Here is a 21,629-nt window from a genome sequence, read left to right as displayed (position 1 = left end):
GGCTGATTCATATTAAACATTTGCCGTGGCAAATAATTTTCCTCCGAAATTTTTCCACAAACTCCTTAGCAGCCTTCTCAGCACTTACAGATTCTCATACATTTTCACATTATACATTGCAAAACACTGCATGAATCTCATGAACCAACTGGAAGAAGTGTTGAATTCGTAGTCATAATCGGGTTTTGCTTTCTCCTTCATCATGGTGAAGAGACTGTGTCTTAGCAGTTATGGTCACAGTGCTAAGTATGCGTTTATTGTTCAGGTTCTCTATCCACGATGCAAGTAGTTTTCCATATCACCGATAGGACCTTGTTGTTGCTTCGACACTATCGTTGATTTAATGGAAGCAGATCGTTTCACATCCTCTAAGATTTTATACTTATTTTTCTAAATGGTCGTTAGTGTAGAATGAGACAATCTGAAGGTAAGCCCGTCAATGTGATCGCACACTGATGGGCTTACCAGCTTCATGTTGCTTTATAACTTGCAACTTCGTTTAAAGATCAACTGCTTGTCTCCTTTTCTGTGATTCTTCACTAGGCTTTTTGACTGGGCATGTAGAGGCCATGTTGCACAAAACATTGCAAAATATTTAATGATAAATACACAAATAACCCATTTCTCAAACACAAAATCAACAGAGGAATTGTTGAAGACACGTGTCTACTGCTGAGGGAGTTAGCCGCTGAAAGTGCTGTTGTCAATGTGCATGCTTTACCTAAGCTCGTTTGCGTTGTGTTCGAAAGTATAGCTGAAAAAGTTATTGATTCATTTATGGGATCGCGGACATATCTTCGAAAGGATGTAGTAACTCGAATGGACATAAGTCGAGGGATGACTGTATATATATATATATATCTGATAAGCTACTCCCAACCAACTTATAAGTTGGTGAGAAGAACCTCTGCACCTCCTATCCACCAAGTGTGACAAAGAAAATCCACTGAATCCATTCTCAGATGCAACATTTACACAGTTCCATGACAGTCTTATTCACTTGCGTCTAATTATTATTATCCTAATGCCCCATGGAGTCAAAGACTTATCTAGGAGGTCCTGTTTGTCATATACACAGCTCATGATATTGTGCGTTAAACACATTCAAATTCTCTGCAGATACCACACTCTACGTCAATGCATTCCAATCATTTACAACTCTATATGCAAAAAATCTGCTTCTCACACTCCTGCTCACAGCCTTCTTATAAAGTTTCCAGGGATGACCACTTCTTCTCACCTCTAATCTCCCACCATTCTATGAAAAACTTCTTCAACATTAATCCTATAACAATCCCTTGCCAATTTGTATGTCTCTATCATACCATCACTCTTCCTCCTATCCACTAAACTCTGCAAATCGCATTGTCTCAAACCTTCTTCATATTCAACATTCCAGAGATCAGAAACTATTTTGGTCAATTGCCTTAGGACCATGTAGAACATCTCGCTATCATTTTGAAAACCAGGTGACCAAATGTGTGCACAGTAGTCCATATGTGGCCTAATCAGAGCTTTATATAATGGAACCAGAATCTCCTTATTTCTGCAAGTCAATGCCCTCTGCATCATTCCCAGAATTCATTGTGTTGTCCTCATAATTCGGGATCACTCCAAGATCTCTTATTTCCTCCAATTCCAACAACATATCCCAACCAAGAGTAATAAGGGTCAAAGCTGTATAACTGAGAGGAGACCTCCACATAGCCTTTAAAGGAATGCAGAGAACCGACCAAGGCTTCTGACCTAATGTCCAATCCTCACCTTCTCGTGGTGCACCCTGTTGGGTATCTACTTGGATATTGAACGAATGAGGATGGGCTGGCAATTTGGGATTTAGCCAACCAAATTGTATTCTTATTGGTTAAACCAAAATAAAAAATGATGGTACAACATGATAAAATTTCATGCCGGCTGGGGCGTAGCCTGGTTAAACAAGACCCTCGTTGTTTTCGCCAGGGAATCAGGGCGAATAGGGAAAAGTCAGCTACTGGAACAAATCTGAAAACAAACCCAAACTCAACATCACCAGAGTTAAAGATCGGTACTATCAACATAAGAAGCCTGAATGGCAAAGAAATGGAGCCAGCTGAGGAATTAGATAAGTACCAGATCAACATAATAGGGGTGACTGAAACTAAAAAGACCAAAACTGGTGAGATATTTCTGAGCAATAAATACAAAATGTTACATTCAGGCAATGACAATCAAGGAAAAGAAGGAGTAGCCATAGTATTCAACACAAAATACGAGGCTAATCTTCTTGAATGGCAGTCAGTATCAAGTAGAGTAATGTGGGCAAATATGAGAATGGGGAACTGGACAATGAGACTTATTTGTGCCTATGCTCCCACAAAAGGTTCTACTAAGGTAGAAGTGTAGGAATTTTTTGATGCTTTAGAGAAAGCAACTGACACATTAAAAAATGAAAAGTTGGTCCTTGTTGGGGATCTAAATAGCAGAGTAGGAAATGATTGTCAAACATACAAAAATATTTTGGGAAAATTTGGAGAAAAGAGCAAAGCTAATAATAATGGCAAATATCTGTTGGATTTCTGCTCAGGACATGGACTGGTTATTACTAACACCATGTTCCAAAATAAAAATGTGCACAAATTCACATGGAGAGAAGAGGCAAGGAATAAGAAAAGTCTCATTGACTATGTTATTGTTGATAGTGATGTTTTTTCCCTGGAGCAGGACACCAGAGTGTACAGAGGATTTGAAATTGGAAGCGATCACTATTTAGTCTTGAGCAGGATAAAATTGAATTTCATATTGAAAAGAATAACATGTAAGAAAGTTTTAAAGCGAATAAAAGTTGAGCAGCTCTCAGATGTGAACTGTAGACTAAAATACACAAAGATTATTGAAGAAAAAATGAAAGAGTTTGAGAACAGGAATCAAACCTTGGAGATTCAGTGGCAAACTCTGAAGAAAACAGTGATTGATTCTGCCAGAGAGGCATGTGGTGAGGTTGTCTGTAAGGATAAAAAAATCAGAACTCCCTGGTGGACACAGGAAGTTAAAGAGGCAGTGAAGGAAAAGAAGAAAGCATATCAAAAGTTCCTGTCAAATAAGTCAGCTTGTGCTCTTAGAGAATATAGAGACAAATGCAAGAATGCTAAACACTGTGTAAAACTAGCTCAACAAAAGTCATGGGAGGACTTTGGTAAGAATATAGAAAATAAATATCAAGAAGGTGGCAAAATATTCTGGAGGCTGTTGAAGAAGCTTAGGAATGGAGGAAAGAGTGCTGTAAAAGGAATTAGAGATGATAAAGGTGACATGAAACAGGAGAAAAAGATATCCTTGAAGTATGGAGTAATTACTTTGAAAAACTGCTAAATGAAACAAGCAGTGATGACAGCACAGTGGTAAAAAATACTGACCAGGCATGCAGTCAGGAATATATATCCATACTTGAAGTAGAAAAAGACATCAAAGGCTTGAAATGTGGAAAGACAGCAGGAGTAGATGATATTCGACCAGAAATGCTGAATTATAGTGGTATAAGAGTCTTACAGTGGCTGCATTGCATAGTTCAGAAAGCCTGGACAGAGGGACGAATTCCCGATGATTGGAGTAGAGCTCTCATAGTACCCATATATAAAAAGGGAAATAAAACTGAATGTGAGAATTACAGAGGTATTTCCCTACTGAGTGTTCCTGGCAAGTTCTATGCAAGTATACTTGAGAAACGGTTGAGAAGAATTGTAGAAGAAAAGCTTGGTGAAGAATAAGCTGGATTCAATCCAAATAGAGGCTGTCAGGATCAGATCTTCACTTTATGACAAATAGTCGAGAAAGCATGGGAATATAATAAAGATCTGTATTTAAGTTTTGTCGATTTGGAAAAGGCATATGACAGGGTGCCAAGAGTGAAGCTATTCAATACGCTGCAGTTATGTGGTGTCAATGGGGCATTATATCAAGCAATACTTAGTCTTTATTTGAGTTGTAAGTCAGCAGTTAGAATTGAAGGAAGAACAGGAAGATGGTTTAATGTTAAATCTGGTGTGAGACAATGATGTACATTATCCCCTCTGTTATTCATTATCTATATGGATCACATTATGAAGGAAAGTGGTATTAAACATGATATCAAAATTGGAGATGTTAATGTCAGCTCTTTGCTTTATGCGGATGATGTTGCACTTCTAAATAAATCCGCTGCAAGTCTGCAGGATTCTCTGACTAAATTGAGTAGCTGTAGTAATGGATATGGTATGAGGGTCAGCAATAAAAAGACAAAGACAATGAAAATAGGCAGAATCATTGAAAATGTCGACTGTGTTGTGAATGGAGAGCCTGTAGAACAAGTGAAACATTTTAGCTATTTAGGCACGATTTTTACTGAAGATGGTAAATTAAATATAGAAATAGACAACAGAATCAGCAAAGCTGGTATGGTGGGAAGTCAATTGAATAAATTCATATGGAATAAGAGAGAAATTAGTCGGAACACTAAATTAGCTGTATACAAGACAGTTTTCAAACCAGTTTTAACTTATGGATCTGAGAGCTGGGTCAGAAGTAAAACACTTGACCAAAGACTAGAGACCACAGATATGAGAGTCCTGAGAAAGATTATAGGTGTGAACAGATGGCATCAATGGCAATATCATATTAAAAATGAGGATATTAGGAAAGAACTTGACATTGTCAGCATCCAGGAAGGCACTAGCAGAGCTAATCTCAGGTGGTATGGTCACTTAAATAGAATGGGAGAGGAAAAATTAGCAAAACAAGTGTTCTCTGCCAGGTTGGCAGGAAAACGACCCAGAGGAAGACCAAGATATAGGTGGATTGATATGGTACAAAGTGCCTTAGACGATAGAAATATAAGATCTGATAATGTTGGAGTCTTGACAAGTAACAGACTGATTTGGAGGAAAATTGTAGATAGGAAGTTAGTAATAATGTAATTTTTTCATGTAGTACTGTCATATCCTGTACACCCCTTGAGGGTACATGGCAAGAATTTGATGATGATGATATTTTGCATATTATGGGATATTGCTCTCCCATATGCAACTTGTTGATACCTATCAGACAGTCAATCTCCAATCCAATACACTAGTCTAATAATCAACCCCCTTTTTCTCTAGTTTGACTACCAGCTCATCATGTAGTAATCTATCAAAAGCTTTCATAAAGTCTAAGTATACTACTGTGTATCCATCTCCCATATCCAATGCTGCTGTTATCTTATTGTAATAAGTAAGTAAATTATTGAAACATCTAAAACATTACCTCCCTTTAGCAAATCCATGCTGTCCATCAAAGATAATATCACTGCTGTCAACCCAATTCTGGATCTTGATTCTAACCAACCTTTCCAACACTCTAACCATAAGACCTGCACACAGATTTGACTATAATTGATTCTTGAATTCTGTCACCTCCTTTATGAAGCTGTATAATCTTGCCTTCCTTTCATTCTTTTTGAACTTGACCCAATGTAAGACTCATATTAAACAGATATGCCAAGGAAGATGTAAGATTTAATATTTGGTATGATAAATATGTTGTCAGTTGAATGAACCTCCCACGATGTGCCTGTCAACTCCATGGAGGGTGCAATAATAATAATAATACCATCAAGTCTCACAGCCTTATTAATATCAAGTTTGTTTATTTCTCCATATACCACTTCCTCACTCAAAGTCAGTCTCTCCTCCTCATCATCCACTGCTCTCAAACTCTCCATAATAACCGAGTTATAATGCTAACCAAGTGGTTAGCATATCTGCTGTCCCTCAGTCATTGAGCTTATATGTCAATATGAGCTCAATAAATGTGTGTGTGGGGGGGGGGGGGTCTGTAGAAAAAGGAAAAGGAATAACGTGATGATTGGTGAGTTGCCAACAAGAGAGCGACAGTATATTCGGAGGGAGAGATGATCAAGAAAAGTCCAAGGGATCAGAAGAATTAAAAATTATCTGGCATTCTGGGTTGCTCAGGGGCTCACTTTAGTGAGTACGGGTGTGGCAAACCCGAGGTACCTGATGCTGGACCATGCCTTACTTCATGTAATATACATCTGTTATATTATCTGTAGACTGGTCCCTCCTCTTCCTCCCTTGATTCTTTCTTTCTTTCTTCTCTTCTTGCTCCTTCTCCCGAATGCTATTAGAGTATTCGAGGGGAATCTTTCCTATTTTTCTATGTCATTTCGTCTTGTGCTAACAGGACATTATCAAACACTGTAACATGATCAGGTCATCAAAAAATGTTCATACCGCATCGTCTGTCGTGCAGGTTACCAAGGGACGCGTTCGGATTTTAGGCAGAGGGACCTATTCGAAAAATGTTACAGTCTCCCTTAGACACCACTCCTCAGCACTCTGCTAGAGGAAACTTCATCAATGGGCCCGCTACCCATTTGGGGAGGTGTTTAGGGGCAGCGCAAAGAAATGGTTCTGCAAAAGAACAGAAATGGCAACGACAACTGGAACATCTCTCTCTGACAGGGAAGGAATTGGAACTGGTTGAGGAAGCCGAGTGCTACCAGCTAGACTTAGTCGGGCTTTCTTCAACCAAGAGAAGAGGCTCTGGAACTGTCGACTTGGATAAAGGGTGGAAGCTCTACTACTCTGGTGTGAGCCCGACAATGTCTGCTCAGGCGGGTGTGGGGATACTCACAAGACCCCAGCTGTCAGACTGTATTGTTGAGTGGATCCCATTGGGGGGACGGGTATGTGTGTTAAGGCTTCAAATGAAAAACCATGATTTGGCTGTGATGCAAGCCTATGCACCTAATCTGGAGTCAGAATACTCTGCCTTCCTAGAGGAAGTAGATGCTGCTCTTGACAGGGTGGCAGACATGGAATCAGTCCTGCTAATGGGTGACTTCAATGCACATGTTGGAACAGATGACCAGACATGGAGGGGGTGTGGTTGAGAGGAACGGTGCCCCTGATCTTAATGCGAATGGGTTGAAATTATTGGACTTCTGCTGTACTAATAGCTTGTCCATAATGAATACCTTCTTCCAGCACCGAGAAGTCCATAAGTATACCTAGTACAGGGATACACTAGAACAAAGGTCTCTGATTGACTTCTTTATAGTCTCAGCAGACCTATTTTCCTCAGTGTTGGACGTTCGTGTGAGAAGAGGGACAGAATTGTTAACTGACCACCACCTTGTTGTGTGCACTCTACGGCTTCAGAAACCAGATGCTACCATCAACGCTGGCAGGCCTAAGCAGAGGCCTACCAGCATTGATGGTAGCATCTGGTAAGCAGAGGCAGTGAGTGTGTCAGAATTGGAAAATGTAGCATTGGACGTCTGCTTTTTGCAGGTGACCTAGTTCTGTTTAGCTCTTCCACAGATGACCTACAGCGGACCCTGGATAGGTTTGTAGCTGTTTGTGCAGACGCTGGAATGAAGATCAGTGTGGCCAAAACTGAAACATTTGTGGTCTCAAGACAACCATCCCAGTGCACTCTAAATGTAAGTGGATCCCAATGAGACAGGTGTAGAGGTTTAAATACCTTGGGTCCATATTCACGAATGATGGAAAATGGGACGTAGAGCTAGATACTCGAATTGGCTTAGCAAGCTCAATATTGCGGGAGCTTGACTGTTCGGTAGTATTGAAGCGGGAGTTAAGCCAGAAGGCAAAGCTGGCTGTCTTCAATACAGTCTATGTCCCCATCCTCACCTATGGTCATGAGAGTTGGGTAATGACCAAAAGAATGCGGACACAAATCCAAGCGGCTGAAATGAGGTTCCTTTGAGGGGTTGCGGGCCTGACAAAACTCAACAGAGTCAGAAGCTCCGCAATTCGGGAAACCCTCAATACTCAACTGCTGCTTCTCCGTGTTGAGAGATCACAGTTACACTGGTATGGGCACCTGGTCAGAATGCCACAAGAGGCGCCCTCAGCAGGACCTCTTTGCCAAGCCAGAGGGTGGGAGGCCACATGGAAGGTCAAGGACTCGCTGGATAGATTATATCCAAAACCTTGAGTGGACACGTTCGGGAATCCCACCAGAACACCTGAGCTTGGTGGCAAAGGGTCGTGACCATTGGAAGCTCCTCTTGCAGCTGTTGCCCCCACAACCCAATTAGGAAGAGTGGGCCTTGAAGATGTATGTACAGGGTGTTCGGGATAAATTTGACAGTTTCGTAAGGAAAAAGAAAATCTTCTTTGTATCTATTAAATTTAATGAATTGACAAAAAAACATTACAGGCAGAGTTAATTACAATACTATCAACAAGATTTACTCAAAATAACCACCATTAGCATCGATCACAGCTTCAATTCTGCTTCGGAACCTCGAACAAGCTGATGCTACAGTCTCCCTGGGAAGGGCCGCAAAAACTGTTTTTATTTTATCCATTAACTGGGCTTTTGTATTACTGGAAGTGCGATTGGTGTCTTTTTCAACTGCGCCCCATACAAAATAATCCATGGGGTTAAGGTCTGGGGAGTTTGGAGGCCAAACATTTGGACTGGTGAAGTCGTAGAAATTTTCAGACAACCATTTTTGACTTTTCCCAGAGGTGTGGCAAGGGGCCGAATCCTGCTGCCATACATACGGCCTACCATTGGCTACCCTTGTTATCCAGGGCTTGACTACAGTTAGCAACTCCACGAACAAAGCCCGAATTCCAATGCCAGGGTTCTTCAACACCTGTTCCTGCAGATTTGCGAGGAATTCTGCTGTACGAACGCAATCAGATCGTCTGCTAGGGATCTTTCTTCTTGCTACATCCTCGTAGTCACCATTGCAAGTCTCTAGTTCATGCCTGATTGTTTTTACTGTATTCAGGGAGCATTGGGCAGCAGTCGTAATATCCTTATTTTGATGGCGGGCACGAATCATCATGATACAAGTTATTCTCTTCCATGATTCAGGTGGGTTCCAGCTATCCATCCTTTCTGACATCTTGTATATGAATGAAGAAGGGTCCAAACTTTTAAATGAAGAGAAGTGTGTGTTAATACATGTAACTTACGGAAAAATATAATTAATTATAAATATGTCAAATTTATCCCGAACACCCTGTATGTATGTATCTGCCATTCTGGGTGTAAGGGTAACAATTAGTATAGATTACGACTGATAGCAATTATTGAGTTCACAGATCTCAGGCTAGATCTGTGAAATTGAAGAAGAGAAAGCTAGTCTGAATTATGAACATTAAATGTTCGTAATTCAGATAAAATGGATGTAATTCCACACATCTCTTTTCTTCCATGAAGTTTGTACCTGTTTAGCTACTACTTCCCACATCTAAACCACATGATTACTCTCCCCAGATGACAGCATCATGGTAACATCTTTTGTTATCACCATATATCAGACAATATAAACACTGAAAAGATAAAAGATAGTGTAAATGAAAGAAATGGAAATGAAATGAAAGCTAGTGAAACTGACGGAGTGAAAGAATGTAAGAATGTAGAAGCGAAAGTTAGTGATAAAGGAGTGAAAGAAAGTATGAATGAGGAAACAGAAATGCAGCAGAATGAGAGGTAGCAAGAATGTGGGAGTGACAGAGAGTGAAATTATTGGAATGCAAGATTTCGTGAAACAGTAATTGATCCCTCTCCCCAGATATGGTAACATCGTTTATCATCATTGTTTATGAGACAATATAAAATCCAACACTTGTGCCCGATGTGTTTGTTGCATTGATTACATGCTGAAAAAAAGAAAATTGTACCTGAATAGCTCAGGGAATTTGATCCCCTTACCCAGATATGATATTTCCTGCTTCCAGTCAATGCTTTCATAGTTAAAGTCACTCGTTATTATCGCCCTCCTGTCACTCATCTGTCTACACATTTCAGAATCCCTCTACATTTCCTGGCCTGTAGCAACACCAAATAAATATCAAAAATTCATGCTTAGCTCTAACTCACACCAAATGGCTATTAATGATCATTACTGGTTCCTTCAAGTTTCACATGAGGGGTGGGAGATACAACTTTTCTAAAATCATCCATAATAATCCTACTCCTCCTTAAGCTTTTCTGTCTTTTAAAAAAATGCCATAATCATCACATTCTATTTCTGTGATTGCATTATCCTCTGTTAACTATGTCTATCATAGTAACTTTAATACCTTTTGGAGGTACATATCAGGAAATTGATGATGATGATGATAAAATTAATTATATAAATTTGAATATCTGTGGCTACAAACAATATGTAATTTATACAATATCATAAGAATGAAGTTCACTTAACAGCTCTCTCAAAAAAGCAAACAAACAAACAAAAAAACATAGTAAACAAGCTTCTTAAACAACACTCTTCTGATGAGAAAGAAAGTTAACCACAGAAACCAAATGAACACTTTGGCTGGATGAGCGGAAGGCACCTCTACTCCACTCAGCAAGCTCTGAGCTTAAATTCCACCTGACATGGATGTTTGTAGATTTGTGAAATCATCAGGTCATAGATGATTTTTACCATCTGATGCTAGACTGCAAGGTGGCCCTGAAATGGCTTGAAAAGACAGCTGACAGAAAGAAAAAAGAAAAGCTGGCTGTTGTGGAATCGCGAAACAGAAGAGTAGGAAATACACCCACATAAAAAGAATGCTTTGGGAAAATATACAGAAAAGGGCAATTTCAACATAAAAATGAATATAAACATATGCAGAAAGAACACTTTTAAAATATAACTTACTTATTATGCTACTGATGTTTCAGATTGGTGCAAAAAATAATAGTGCATAGAGAATATGAATAGGAAATTATCACCATTTAGTTTTGAAGATTAAAAATAGCTATCATATTGTGTACAAAAGTTTGCAAAATAATCAAAGTCAAGCAGCTTTCCAATATGAACTACAGACTCAAATATAGACATATTGTTGGGAAATAAGCTAAAGGTTAAGAGCAAGAGTCAACCCTTAAATTGTGGGGAAAACTGAAAGCATCATGATAATTGTTTTGTCAGCAACATGGAACATGAGCTGAGGGTGTCTGCAAAAGTTAGAAAAATAAGTATTCCATGGTAGACTTAAAGAAGCAACCATGAAAAGGATAACAATAATAAAAAACTTCTTAAGATTAATACCACACTGCTCTTGTGGAACTTGTTTATCACAGAAGCCTAAAAGCTACTTATAAACTAAAGTTTCAGTATGTAGTTTATTAACAGTAATGTGAAATGAATGAATGAATGAACCTGTAATGAATCAATCTGATACATTATCAGATTTTTTATATATTAAATATGAAACATATTTCATAATAAAAAACAGAAAAAAAATGCTATCTCCTGCCTCATTTACTTCTTTAAATAACTCACATGACACAATCCTAAAGAGAATGCATATAAGATATTTTAAAATTTTGCATAAATAGTTCACAAAATCTATGATAATGAAGATGAAAAAAAAAAAAAAACCTGTATGAATTAAAGTCTGCAGAATCAAAAGAAGGTAATTCCCATAAGTCCTCTTTAGTGATTCCATGGTGAAATGCCTTCCACATCAACTTTGTCATCCACCAAACTGAAATAAAAGAAAACAGACCAGCACTGGAACTTGGTAATTCAGTATGATATCTGAAAATAAAGACACAATTTCTCAACATCAATAAAAATCTTGATGCATATAAATTTCGGAAATAAAAACAAAAATTGATAAATTTATAAAAAACATTATGAAAGATTCAGTTAAGTATTCATCACTATGTTAATCAATATGAATGTAGCAATAGTAAATAGATTTTTTTTGCAGCAGTTCAATAATTATTTTTAATATAAATAAATATCACAAATTCAATTTGCAGTTTCACTACTATAAGTCAAAAAATACAATAAATCATATCATAAAAAATACAATAAATCATGCTAGCAAGTAAGTTAGCAGATGCTCTGAGAGAATACAATGTAAGAAGTGTGAGAGATGTGTTTGTGGGGAGAGAGAGAGAGAGAAAATGAATGGGAGACAAGAGAAAGTATGAATTTGTAGGAAGTGCTATATATTATTAGACCATGAGGCAATGAATGCAAAACACACTGAAAAGATAAAAGATGGTATAAATGAAAGAAGTGGAAATGAAATGAAAGCTAGTGAAACTGAGAGAGTGAAAGAACACAAGAATCTAGAAGCAAAAGTTAGTGATAAGGGAGAGAAAGAAAGTATGAATGAGTACATGGAAGTAAGGTGAGGCAAAATAAGAGATAGCGAGAATATGGGAGTGACAGAGAGCGAAATTTTCGGAATGAAAGATTTGATGAAGCAGTTATTGAAAATGAAAAATGAAATGAGGAATTTGTGGAGTGATATTGGATGTTTAGTGGAAACTAATGGAAGTGCACAAAGGAACAGAATGAAAGAAAAAAAGGTAAAAGAGGTGACAGGTGATTCCAGGATAGCAGTTTATAGAGATTCCATAGTTAGTAGATTAGTTAATGAGAGAGTCCATAAAAGTCTGCTATCCAGGATGGAGAATGAGTAGGATTATTCTGGCATTGGACATGAGGAAAAAACGAGCAACAGAATTAGTGGTGATTGTGGGGACAAATGATCTAATTGGACATAAGGAGCATATGAGAGCAAATACCAAGAGATTATTGAGAAGAGTGAAAGATAACAGTGTAGTGGAAAAAGGTGTCGGTGTGCTGCCGAGATATGATGAGTTGAGATGGAGAGCCAAAATCATGAATGGTATGCTAGCGAGCGGAGCTGTGTGAGGAGAGGGGAGCATAGTTTGTGGATGTATGGCATCTCTCTGAAGGATGAATGGAATTATATGGGTATGATGGGTTGCATTTCAATGGCTTTGGAGTGAATGCACAAGAAAAAGTGTTGGTAGATAGAAGAACAGGCAATGCATGCAAATGATCAGAAGTAAGAAATGAAGTGAAAAATCAGGAGAGTGGTAGACGAAGGGCTTGGCAGTGGAAACAGTAGTAGTGTGAGAGATGAAGAGAGAATGGGAATGCAGGAGAAACAAGGAAATAGGGGGAAGCCATGGCATAGGGAGAGTGGATATTGAAAATGGCAGTGAATGTGTGTGTATCAAGATGGAGTATCTTGTGATGTTGGTTTGGAAGTTGAGACTGAGCAGATATGTGTGGTAAGTGGTGATAAAGGTGATTGGGCAAGGAGAAATTGTGGTTGGGAGATCACAACCAACCAGTGGCTTGGATAAAACTGATTATAGACCTAAAAATGGACTAATGTGTTTGTTTAGAAATGCCAAAATATCAGAAATAATGGAAATGAAATGGTTTCACTGATTAAGTTCAGTTGTCCAAAATCATTGGAATAAGTGAAACACGGTTGAATGAAAATGATATTCTAACATGAATAGAAATGGAAGGATACAGTATTTTTTGCAAGGATAAAAAAGACAAGAAGGGGGGGAAGGAGTGCTGCTGATAATAGCAGGGGAAAGTTGTCCGCATAAGGTAGACATGTAAGAGAGAAATAGTGCCAGTGATTATTAAGCAGTGCGGTGTAACATGGAGGTTGACAGGAAGACATATTTAGTTTGATGTTGCTATATGCCAGGGAATGTGGAGAGTGGTGATGAAGAAATGTATAAACAACTTGGATTAGTGAACAAAGGAAGGTTGGTTTATTATGGGTGATTTTAATTATGTTGATATAGACTGGAATGGAGAGATAGCATTTAGGAATAAGGAAAATGAATTTCTTGAGTTCTTCTTGAGAGATAACTATCTCAGGTAGCATGTAAAGGCCGGTTGATTGAGAGATTTGAGATTTAATCATTTCATCAGAGGATGTAATTGGAAATGGGGTTTCACACTTCCCTCCAGAGTGAGAGTGACCATGAAGTGATCACCAGGGTTGTGGCTAGATATGAAGACTTCTGTGAGGAAAGGATATATGTGGAATTATAAGGCTGGTGATTATGACAAGCTTAGGAAACAACAGGAGCTATAACATTGAATGAGGAGTTCAGTGGTAAGGAAATAAATGCTGCCTGGAAACCGAAAAAAAAATACATAAGAGTATCAAAGTGTGAATGTATTCCGAAGGCCAAAATTCTGAATAAAGTACGAGGGTGGTCTGAAAAGTTCTCGGCCTAACAATGAAAAAACGAATTTATAATTTCAAAATTATTTTTATTTTTCAGCATAATCTCCCTTAAGACTAATACAGTTATTCCAGTGATGCTACAGCACCATTATTCCATTCCTGTAGTGGTTCTCGGTAAGATCTGCAAAATATCCCTCTACAGCTGCAATCACCTCTTTATTTGAAAAAAAAAAAAAAAAAAAAAAAAAAAAAAAAAAAAAATGCTGATCAGCAAGGAAGAGTTTTAGTTTGGGGAAGAGATATAAGTCAGACAGAAATAAAGATCTGGGGAATAGGGTGGATGTTCCAACAATTCATAGTGCAGATCCCTTAATTTTCCCATTGCCAAAACACCTTTGTGGGCAGGTGCATTGTCCTGATGAAAGATGATTTTTTCCTTCTGCAAACTGGGTCTTTTCTCACAAATTTTTTCATCTAGTCAGATTAAAAGATTAGAATAATATTCTCCGGTTATTGTTTTACCCTTTTCAAGACAATTAATAAACAAAATGCCTTTAGCATCCCAAAACACCGATGCCATGCCTTTGTCTTCTTTGGCACTGAACAACCGGTTTCTGTCCACTGTTTTGACTGCTGTTTGGATTCTGCTATGTAATGGTGAATCCAAATGTCATCCATAGTAATAAACCTACACACAAAATCAGTTTTATTCTTGTTAAAATGCTCAAAGCACTGTTCTGAGATTTTCGTGCGAGTGTGTTTTTGATCTGCTGTGAGCAAGCGTGGCACCCATCTCGTGCAAATCTTTTTCATATGCAATTCTTCATGCAAAATATATCCTACATGTTCTTTTGAAATGCCTATAGTCTCAGCAATTTCATGCATTTTGACTCGCCGGTCATCCAATACCATATCATGCTCTTGATCAATGATTTCTGGTGTTGTTACACTTTTTTGGATGTCCTTCACGTGGATCATCTTTAAGGTAGGTACTGCCACGTTTAAACTCAGCAACCTGTTTCTTAATTGTTGAAAATGAAGAAGTATGCCCATAAACTTTTATGAACTTCGAATGAAGTTCATAAAAGTTTATGGGCATACTTCCGTTAAACCTTCTTCTTTTATAACCGCACGATACTCAACTTTAGCCATTTCAAGAGATACAGACAACACTTTTGCTTCAGACAGCTGTATAAAACAAACTATGTGATAGAATGACTTGCAATTTCACATGGATGCTTACACTTTTTGGATGTGCTTCAGAAAGTGGATCATCTTCAAGGACAGATGTACCAACTTAGATGAAAAAAATCTTGCCGATAGTGTTGCCATCTATATTTGAGGCTGAGAACCTTTCAGACCACCCTAGTAGATGAAAAATGAATGAATGAAGGACTGAAGCATGAAATCTGGAAGAAGAGGGTACTCTGGAGACAGTATAGGATGATTAATGGTAACATTCATTTAATGAAGAGTATTAAGAACAAGCCAGGAGAGTGACTGAATTAGTAAGGAAAACAAAAGTGCAGTATGAACAGAAATTGTCAAATCAAGCAATGGAAAACCCTAGAGAGTTGTTTAGGTGTGCGGCAAGTAGAAGAAAAAATTATCATGGTCTGATGATGATCATGGGTGAAAATGGTAGAATGGTAACTGATGCAGAAGACATTCTTGAAGTAGTCAATGATCAATTTATCCAGGTGTTTCATCCTGATCAGGGTGGAATCATGAGGAACTTAAGTGTAGAGGACATACAAGAGGATGGCTTAACCCTGCAGAGGTTGCAGCTGATCTGACATATGCAAACAAATTGTTTAATATAAATATTCTTACACATATCCGGTGTATAGTTTGGAGGTCATGAGTAGCTGTGCATACCTATATTATGAGTGATATTCTGCACTGTTTATGCAATCAGTTTTGGTTTAACAAGTGTTATGTAAAGGTATGTGATATTTCATCGCAGGTTGCAGTATCCGAGAGATACTGCAACCTGCGATGTCAGTATAGTATTGGTTTAGTTTGGTTGTTTTTTTTATTTACCAGTGAAAATGGCTGGAAAAATATATTGATTGGATAATCCATCAGATGAAGAGATTCAGTGATTTTGTTACTAAAGTCCAATGATGAGAATGATAGATTCGAATGCAAAAGTGATATTTGATAGTAAATTGTATCTGAGAGATACCGCAAACCTTGATGTCAGTATAGTATTGGTTTAGTTGTTTTTTTTCTTTGTTTCTTTGTTCAATAATTTCTAGATTGTAACTGAAAATAAATAAACCATGTATTATATTTGCAGTTTTTTTTTTTTTTTTTTTTAAGTTTTATTACATTTTAGCACATGCTAGTAATGAATGTAGATACACGCGACCTAAGCTGCAATTTTTTCGACCACGACCTCAGCAGGGTTAATTGTGAATGAACAGAAGGTATTTGAGCAAATAAATAACCTTGATGTCGATAAGGCAATAGGATTTGATGACATATCACTACACATCTTAAGGAGATGTTCCAGGGAACTGGCAGAAGCATTGGCATTATCTGTTTAATAAGAGTCTTACAACAGCACAGGTTCCAAGGGAGTGGAAAGAAGGTAAAATTGTTCCACTGCATAAAGGTGGTGATAAGGCTGTGGTTTCAAATTATAGGCCAATCTATGTCTGGAGTTGTGGTGAAGGTACTAGAGTGATTAGTGAGAAGTAGAATACAGGAATGGGTTGAAAATAGCAGTATTCTCTGTGGTTATCAGCATGGATTTGATAAAGGTAGATCATCTATTAGTAACTTACTCATGTACTATAAAAAGATGACAAATACCTTGGACAGAGAAGACGCATATACAGTGGTGTACTCAGATTTTGCAAAAGTGTTTGACAGACTGCCACACTATCAGCTTTTAAATACCTTGAAACAGATAGGATTGGATAACAGACTTCTGAGTTGGATCAGTGACCAGCTGTAAGATAGGTGTCAGAAAGTTGTATATGGGGGAGCAGTATCCTGAAAGAGTAAGGTCACCAGTGGTTTACTGCAGCGGTCAGTTTTGGGACGATTGTTGTTCAATTTGTATTTTAATAATATTGGGATGGGTTTAACTAGTGATATGCAGCTGTTTGCAGATGATGCAAAATTGGGGAGAACAATGCAGATGTTATGGCCTTACAAGAGGACTTGAATAGATTGCATGAAAGAGCAGGTAAGTAGAACTTCAGTTTAATGTTGCAAAGGTTTTGAGATTTGGTAAGCAACAGTTGGATGGAAAATATACACTTAGCAGGGAAACTTTAAAGGAAATGAGAGATCTGGGAGTGGTGGTGGACAAGGACTTGAAATTCAGAGGCCACATTTCACAAGTTGTGAATATGTCACATTGCATAATGGCAAATGCAGAGGACCCTGATATGCAGAAATAAAGAGGTTATGAGCCATTGTATAGTGCCTTGATCAGGCCTCATATAGATTATTGTGCACAGATCTGGTCACCGGTTTTTTATGGTGATGAGGATATGTTGAAAAGACTCCAGAGAAGATGTACAGAGGTGGTCAGTAGTCTTTGGAATGTGGAGTATAAGGACAGATTGTAAGAATGTGAATTGCAAAGCTTTGTGAATAGGAGGGAGAGGGGGGAGGATATGATTGAGATATATAAGTTAGTCAGGGGTTATTATCAGGTTGACATGGAAGAGATTTTTAATAGAATGAGAGGGAGGAGGAGAACAAGAGGCCATCGCTGGAAAATATATAAGGAGGGTGTGAGTAGAGAAATGAGGAGAAGGTTCTCTGAATTGAGAGCGGCTGGTGAGTGGAATGCACTGCCTGAGTGTGTTGTGAATGTAGACATATTGAATCAGTTTAAGGGATAGTTGGATGAGCAACAGTGTGTACCTCCGACAATGAGTATCTGACTCCATGGAGGTTAGATGTAAATAATAATAATAAGAAGAACAATGTAAGAAAGCTGAGTCAGATAGCTAATAAAAGTAATAGGAAGACTGGTGATAATATAGAAGATGAATGCCACAATGATGGGGGCAAAATATTCTGTAAGACGCTGAAAAATGCACAGAAATGAAGGATGGAATCAGAGACAATAACAGTAATTAAAAAGTGAAAATAAAAATATACTTAGAAATTACTTAGAAAGATTGTTATGTGAAACAATCACTGAACAGGACAACAATAGAAACTATTCAAGAAGAATGCAATCAGGGATATATATATTACTATTATTATTACTACTGCATGAGAACTCAAGGAGTCCAAGGACTCATTGTGAGAGGGCACTCCACTCTACTCCACTATGCACCTCTCTATCTCCCCTTACCACTCAATTCTTGATGCACATTGTATCCTACAGTCAATGGCATTACTACCATCAACTCCATCTACTGTCTATCATCACTGCAAGAGTATTTTTTGTCTGTAAACTGCATGTGTGCTCATTGCTGATTTGCCTGTATGAGTGATGAGAAACAAAAATTTCCAGGAGAAAAAAACCTTGCTACCTCCATATGAAATCAGCTAACCAACCTTCAATTGAAAAAGTTCATATAAGGATTCCTCACATCAGAAAGAGAATCAAACTCAGTTCTTATCCAATCGTAGGGTGTAATGTTCCATTGCTCCATTTGTGAAATGAAGGCATTAATATCAACACTTAAAGTAGGAAAAGCCATTAGTCACCTAAAATGTGGAAAATACATTGGAGTAAGATATTATTATTCCACTAGAAATGCTTAAATATGGAAGTATAAACGTTTTACACTAGCTACACTGATTAATTCAGAAGGCATGGTCTGAAAGTTCAATTCTAAGTTATTAAAGCAGATTTCTCATAGTACCAATCTATAAAATGGGAAATAAATCTGAATCTGAAAAATTACAGAGGAATTTTGATATAGAGTGTTTCAGGTAAAAATATTCAGATGTAACTGAGAAGAGGCTAAGAAAAATTGTGGAAGAGAAACTTGAGAACAAACAAGCTGGGTTTTCAGGGTAAACAGAAGTTGTCAGGATAAGAATTTCACTTTAAGACAAAACAGTCAAGAAAGCATGGGAATATAACAAGTTTCTGTATTAAAGTTTTGTAGATCTGGAAAAGGCATATAACAATGTGCCAAGAGAAAAGCAGTTCGAAATACTACAATTATATGGTATGCACAGGCCATTATATAGTACAATACATAGTCTATATTTAAGTTGTAAGTCAGTAATTATGATTGAAGCAGAAAAATAATTTGATGTGAAATCAGGTATAAGAGAAGGATGCAAACTATATTCAGTATTATTCATCATCTACATGGATCACATTATTAAAGAAAGTGGCAACCACACTTCATATCAAAATTGGAAATATTCAACATAGTTCTTTATTTTGTGCAGATGACACTATACTCCTAGAGACATCCAGTGCTCAAAATTCTTTGATGAGACTGAATAACTTCTATAATAAACTCAGTATGAAAAGCAGTAATAAAGAAACAAAGGCTATGTTTCTTTATTACTTAAAAGAGGTGCTTAAGAATTAAAGCTGTTGAACTGAGAAGAGAACTACACATAGCCTTTAAAGGAATGCAAACAACCGACCAGGGCAGGGCTTCTGACCTAATGTCAAATCCTCACCTTTCCCTGGTGCACCCTGTTAGGTCTACCTGGATACTGAACGCATAAGGATGGGCTGGCAATTTGGGATTTAGCCAACCAAAATATCAAATGATGGTACAACATGACAAAATTTCATGCCAGCTGGGGCACTGCCCAGTTAAACAAGGCCGCCATTGTTTAACTAGGCAATGCCCCAGTTAAACAATGGGGGCCTTGTTTAATTTCGCCAGGAAACAAGGGCAAACAGCGATCAGCTACTGGAACAAATCCTAAAATCCACCCCAATCCAAGTTCAAGATTAGTACTATCAACATAACAAGCCTGAATTGCAAAGAAATGAAGCTAGCTGAGGAATTGGATAAGTACCAGATTGACAGAATAGGGATGACTGAAACAAAAAAGACAAAAACTGGTGAGATCCTTCTGAGAAATAAATACAAAATGTTATATTCAGGAAATGACATTTAGAAGGGTCTACTAAGTTAGAAGATGAAATTTTTTTGAGGCTTTAGAGAATGCAACTGACACAATGAAAAAAGAAAAGCTGGTACTTGTTGAGGATTTAATTACCAGAGAAGGAAATGATTGTCAGACATACAGAAATATTTTGGGAAAATTTGGAGAAAAGAGGAAAGCTAATAATAATGGCAAATACCTGTTGGATTTCTGCTCAGAACATGGATTGGTTATTACTAATACAATGTTCCAACATAAAAATGTACAGAAATTCACATGGAGAGAAGAGGCAAGGAATAAGAAAGGTCTCATTGACTATGTTATTGTTGATAGTGATATTTTCCCACTGGTGCAGGAGGACACCAGGGTATACAGAGGATTTGAAATTGGAAGTGATCACCATTTAGTCCTGAGCAGGATAAAATTTAATTTGATATTGAAAAGAGGAAACATGTAAGAAAGTTTTAAAGTGAATACAATTTGAGCAGCTCTCAGATGTGAACTGTAGATTAAAATACACAAACATGATTGAAGAAAAAATGAAAGAGTTTGAGAACAGGAAACAAACCTTGGAGATTCAGTGCCAAGACCTGAAGAAAACACTGACTGATTCAGCAAGAGAGGCATGTGGTGAGGTTGTTTGAAAGAATAGAAAAATCAGAACTCTGGTAGACACAAGAAGTTAAAGTGGCAACAAATGAAAAGAAGAAAGTATACCAAAAGTTCCTGGTGAATAAGTCAGCTTGTGCTTTTAGAAAATACAGAGACAAATGTAAGAAAGCTAAACTCCGTGTAAAACTAGCTAAACAAAAGTCATGGCAAGACTTTGGCAAGAACATCGAAAATAAATATCAGGAAGGCAGCATAATATTCTGTAGGCCATTGAAAAAGCTCAGAAATGGCAGAAAATGTGCTGTGAAGGCATTAGATAAAGGTGATATGAAAACTGGAGTAAAAGATATCCTTGATGTATGGAGTAATTACTTCAAAAAATTGCTAAATGAAACAATTAGTGACAGCTCTGTGGTAAAAAACACTCAACAAGGATGCAATCAGGAACACATATCCATCCTTGAAATAGAAAAAAACCATCAAAAGCTTGAAATGTGGAAAGGCAGCAAGAGTAGATGATATTCGACCATAAATGCTCAAGTATGGAGGTATAAAAGTCTCGCAGTGGCTACACTGCATAGTTCAAGTCTGGACAGAGGGATGAATTCCAGATGACTGGAGTAGAGCTCTCATAATACCCATATACAAAAAAGGGGAATAAAACTGAATGTGAGAATTACGAATGTGAGATTTATGCAAGTATAAAGAAACGGTTGAAAAGGATTGTGGAAGGGAAGCTTGGTGAAGAACAAGCTGAATTCAGACCAAACAGAGGCTGTCAGGATCAGATTTACACTTTATGACAACTAGATGAGAAATCGTAGGAAGATAATAAATATCTGTATTTAAATTTTGTAGACTTGCAAAAGGCATATGACAAGGTGCCAAGAGAAAAGATATTCAAAATGCACTATAGTTAAATGGTGTCAATAGGACATTATATCAAGCCATACTAAGTCTTTATTT

At 37.6% G+C, this 21,629-nt stretch overlaps 1 protein-coding gene across 1 annotated transcript in view; it reads right to left on the bottom strand.

Annotated features, from left to right (window-relative positions):
• The window catches only part of LOC150092881 (ATP-binding cassette sub-family C member 5-like), a 708,254-nt gene that overhangs the window by 647,436 nt on the left and 39,189 nt on the right, over window positions 1-21,629 (bottom strand). The window contains exon 3 of the mRNA XM_090414097.1: window positions 11,381-11,539. Within this exon, the coding sequence (XP_090270223.1) occupies window positions 11,381-11,539 (159 nt within the window). The remainder of the gene's footprint in view (window positions 1-11,380; window positions 11,540-21,629) is intronic.

This window comes from Typopeltis vanoorti, chromosome 24, assembly GCF_054136105.1.
Source record: "Typopeltis vanoorti isolate ZY-2024b chromosome 24, IOZ_Tvanoo_1.0, whole genome shotgun sequence".
In the NCBI taxonomy this organism is placed as follows: Eukaryota; Metazoa; Arthropoda; class Arachnida; order Uropygi; family Thelyphonidae; genus Typopeltis; species Typopeltis vanoorti.
This window is presented reverse-complemented; position numbering and strand designations above follow the sequence as displayed.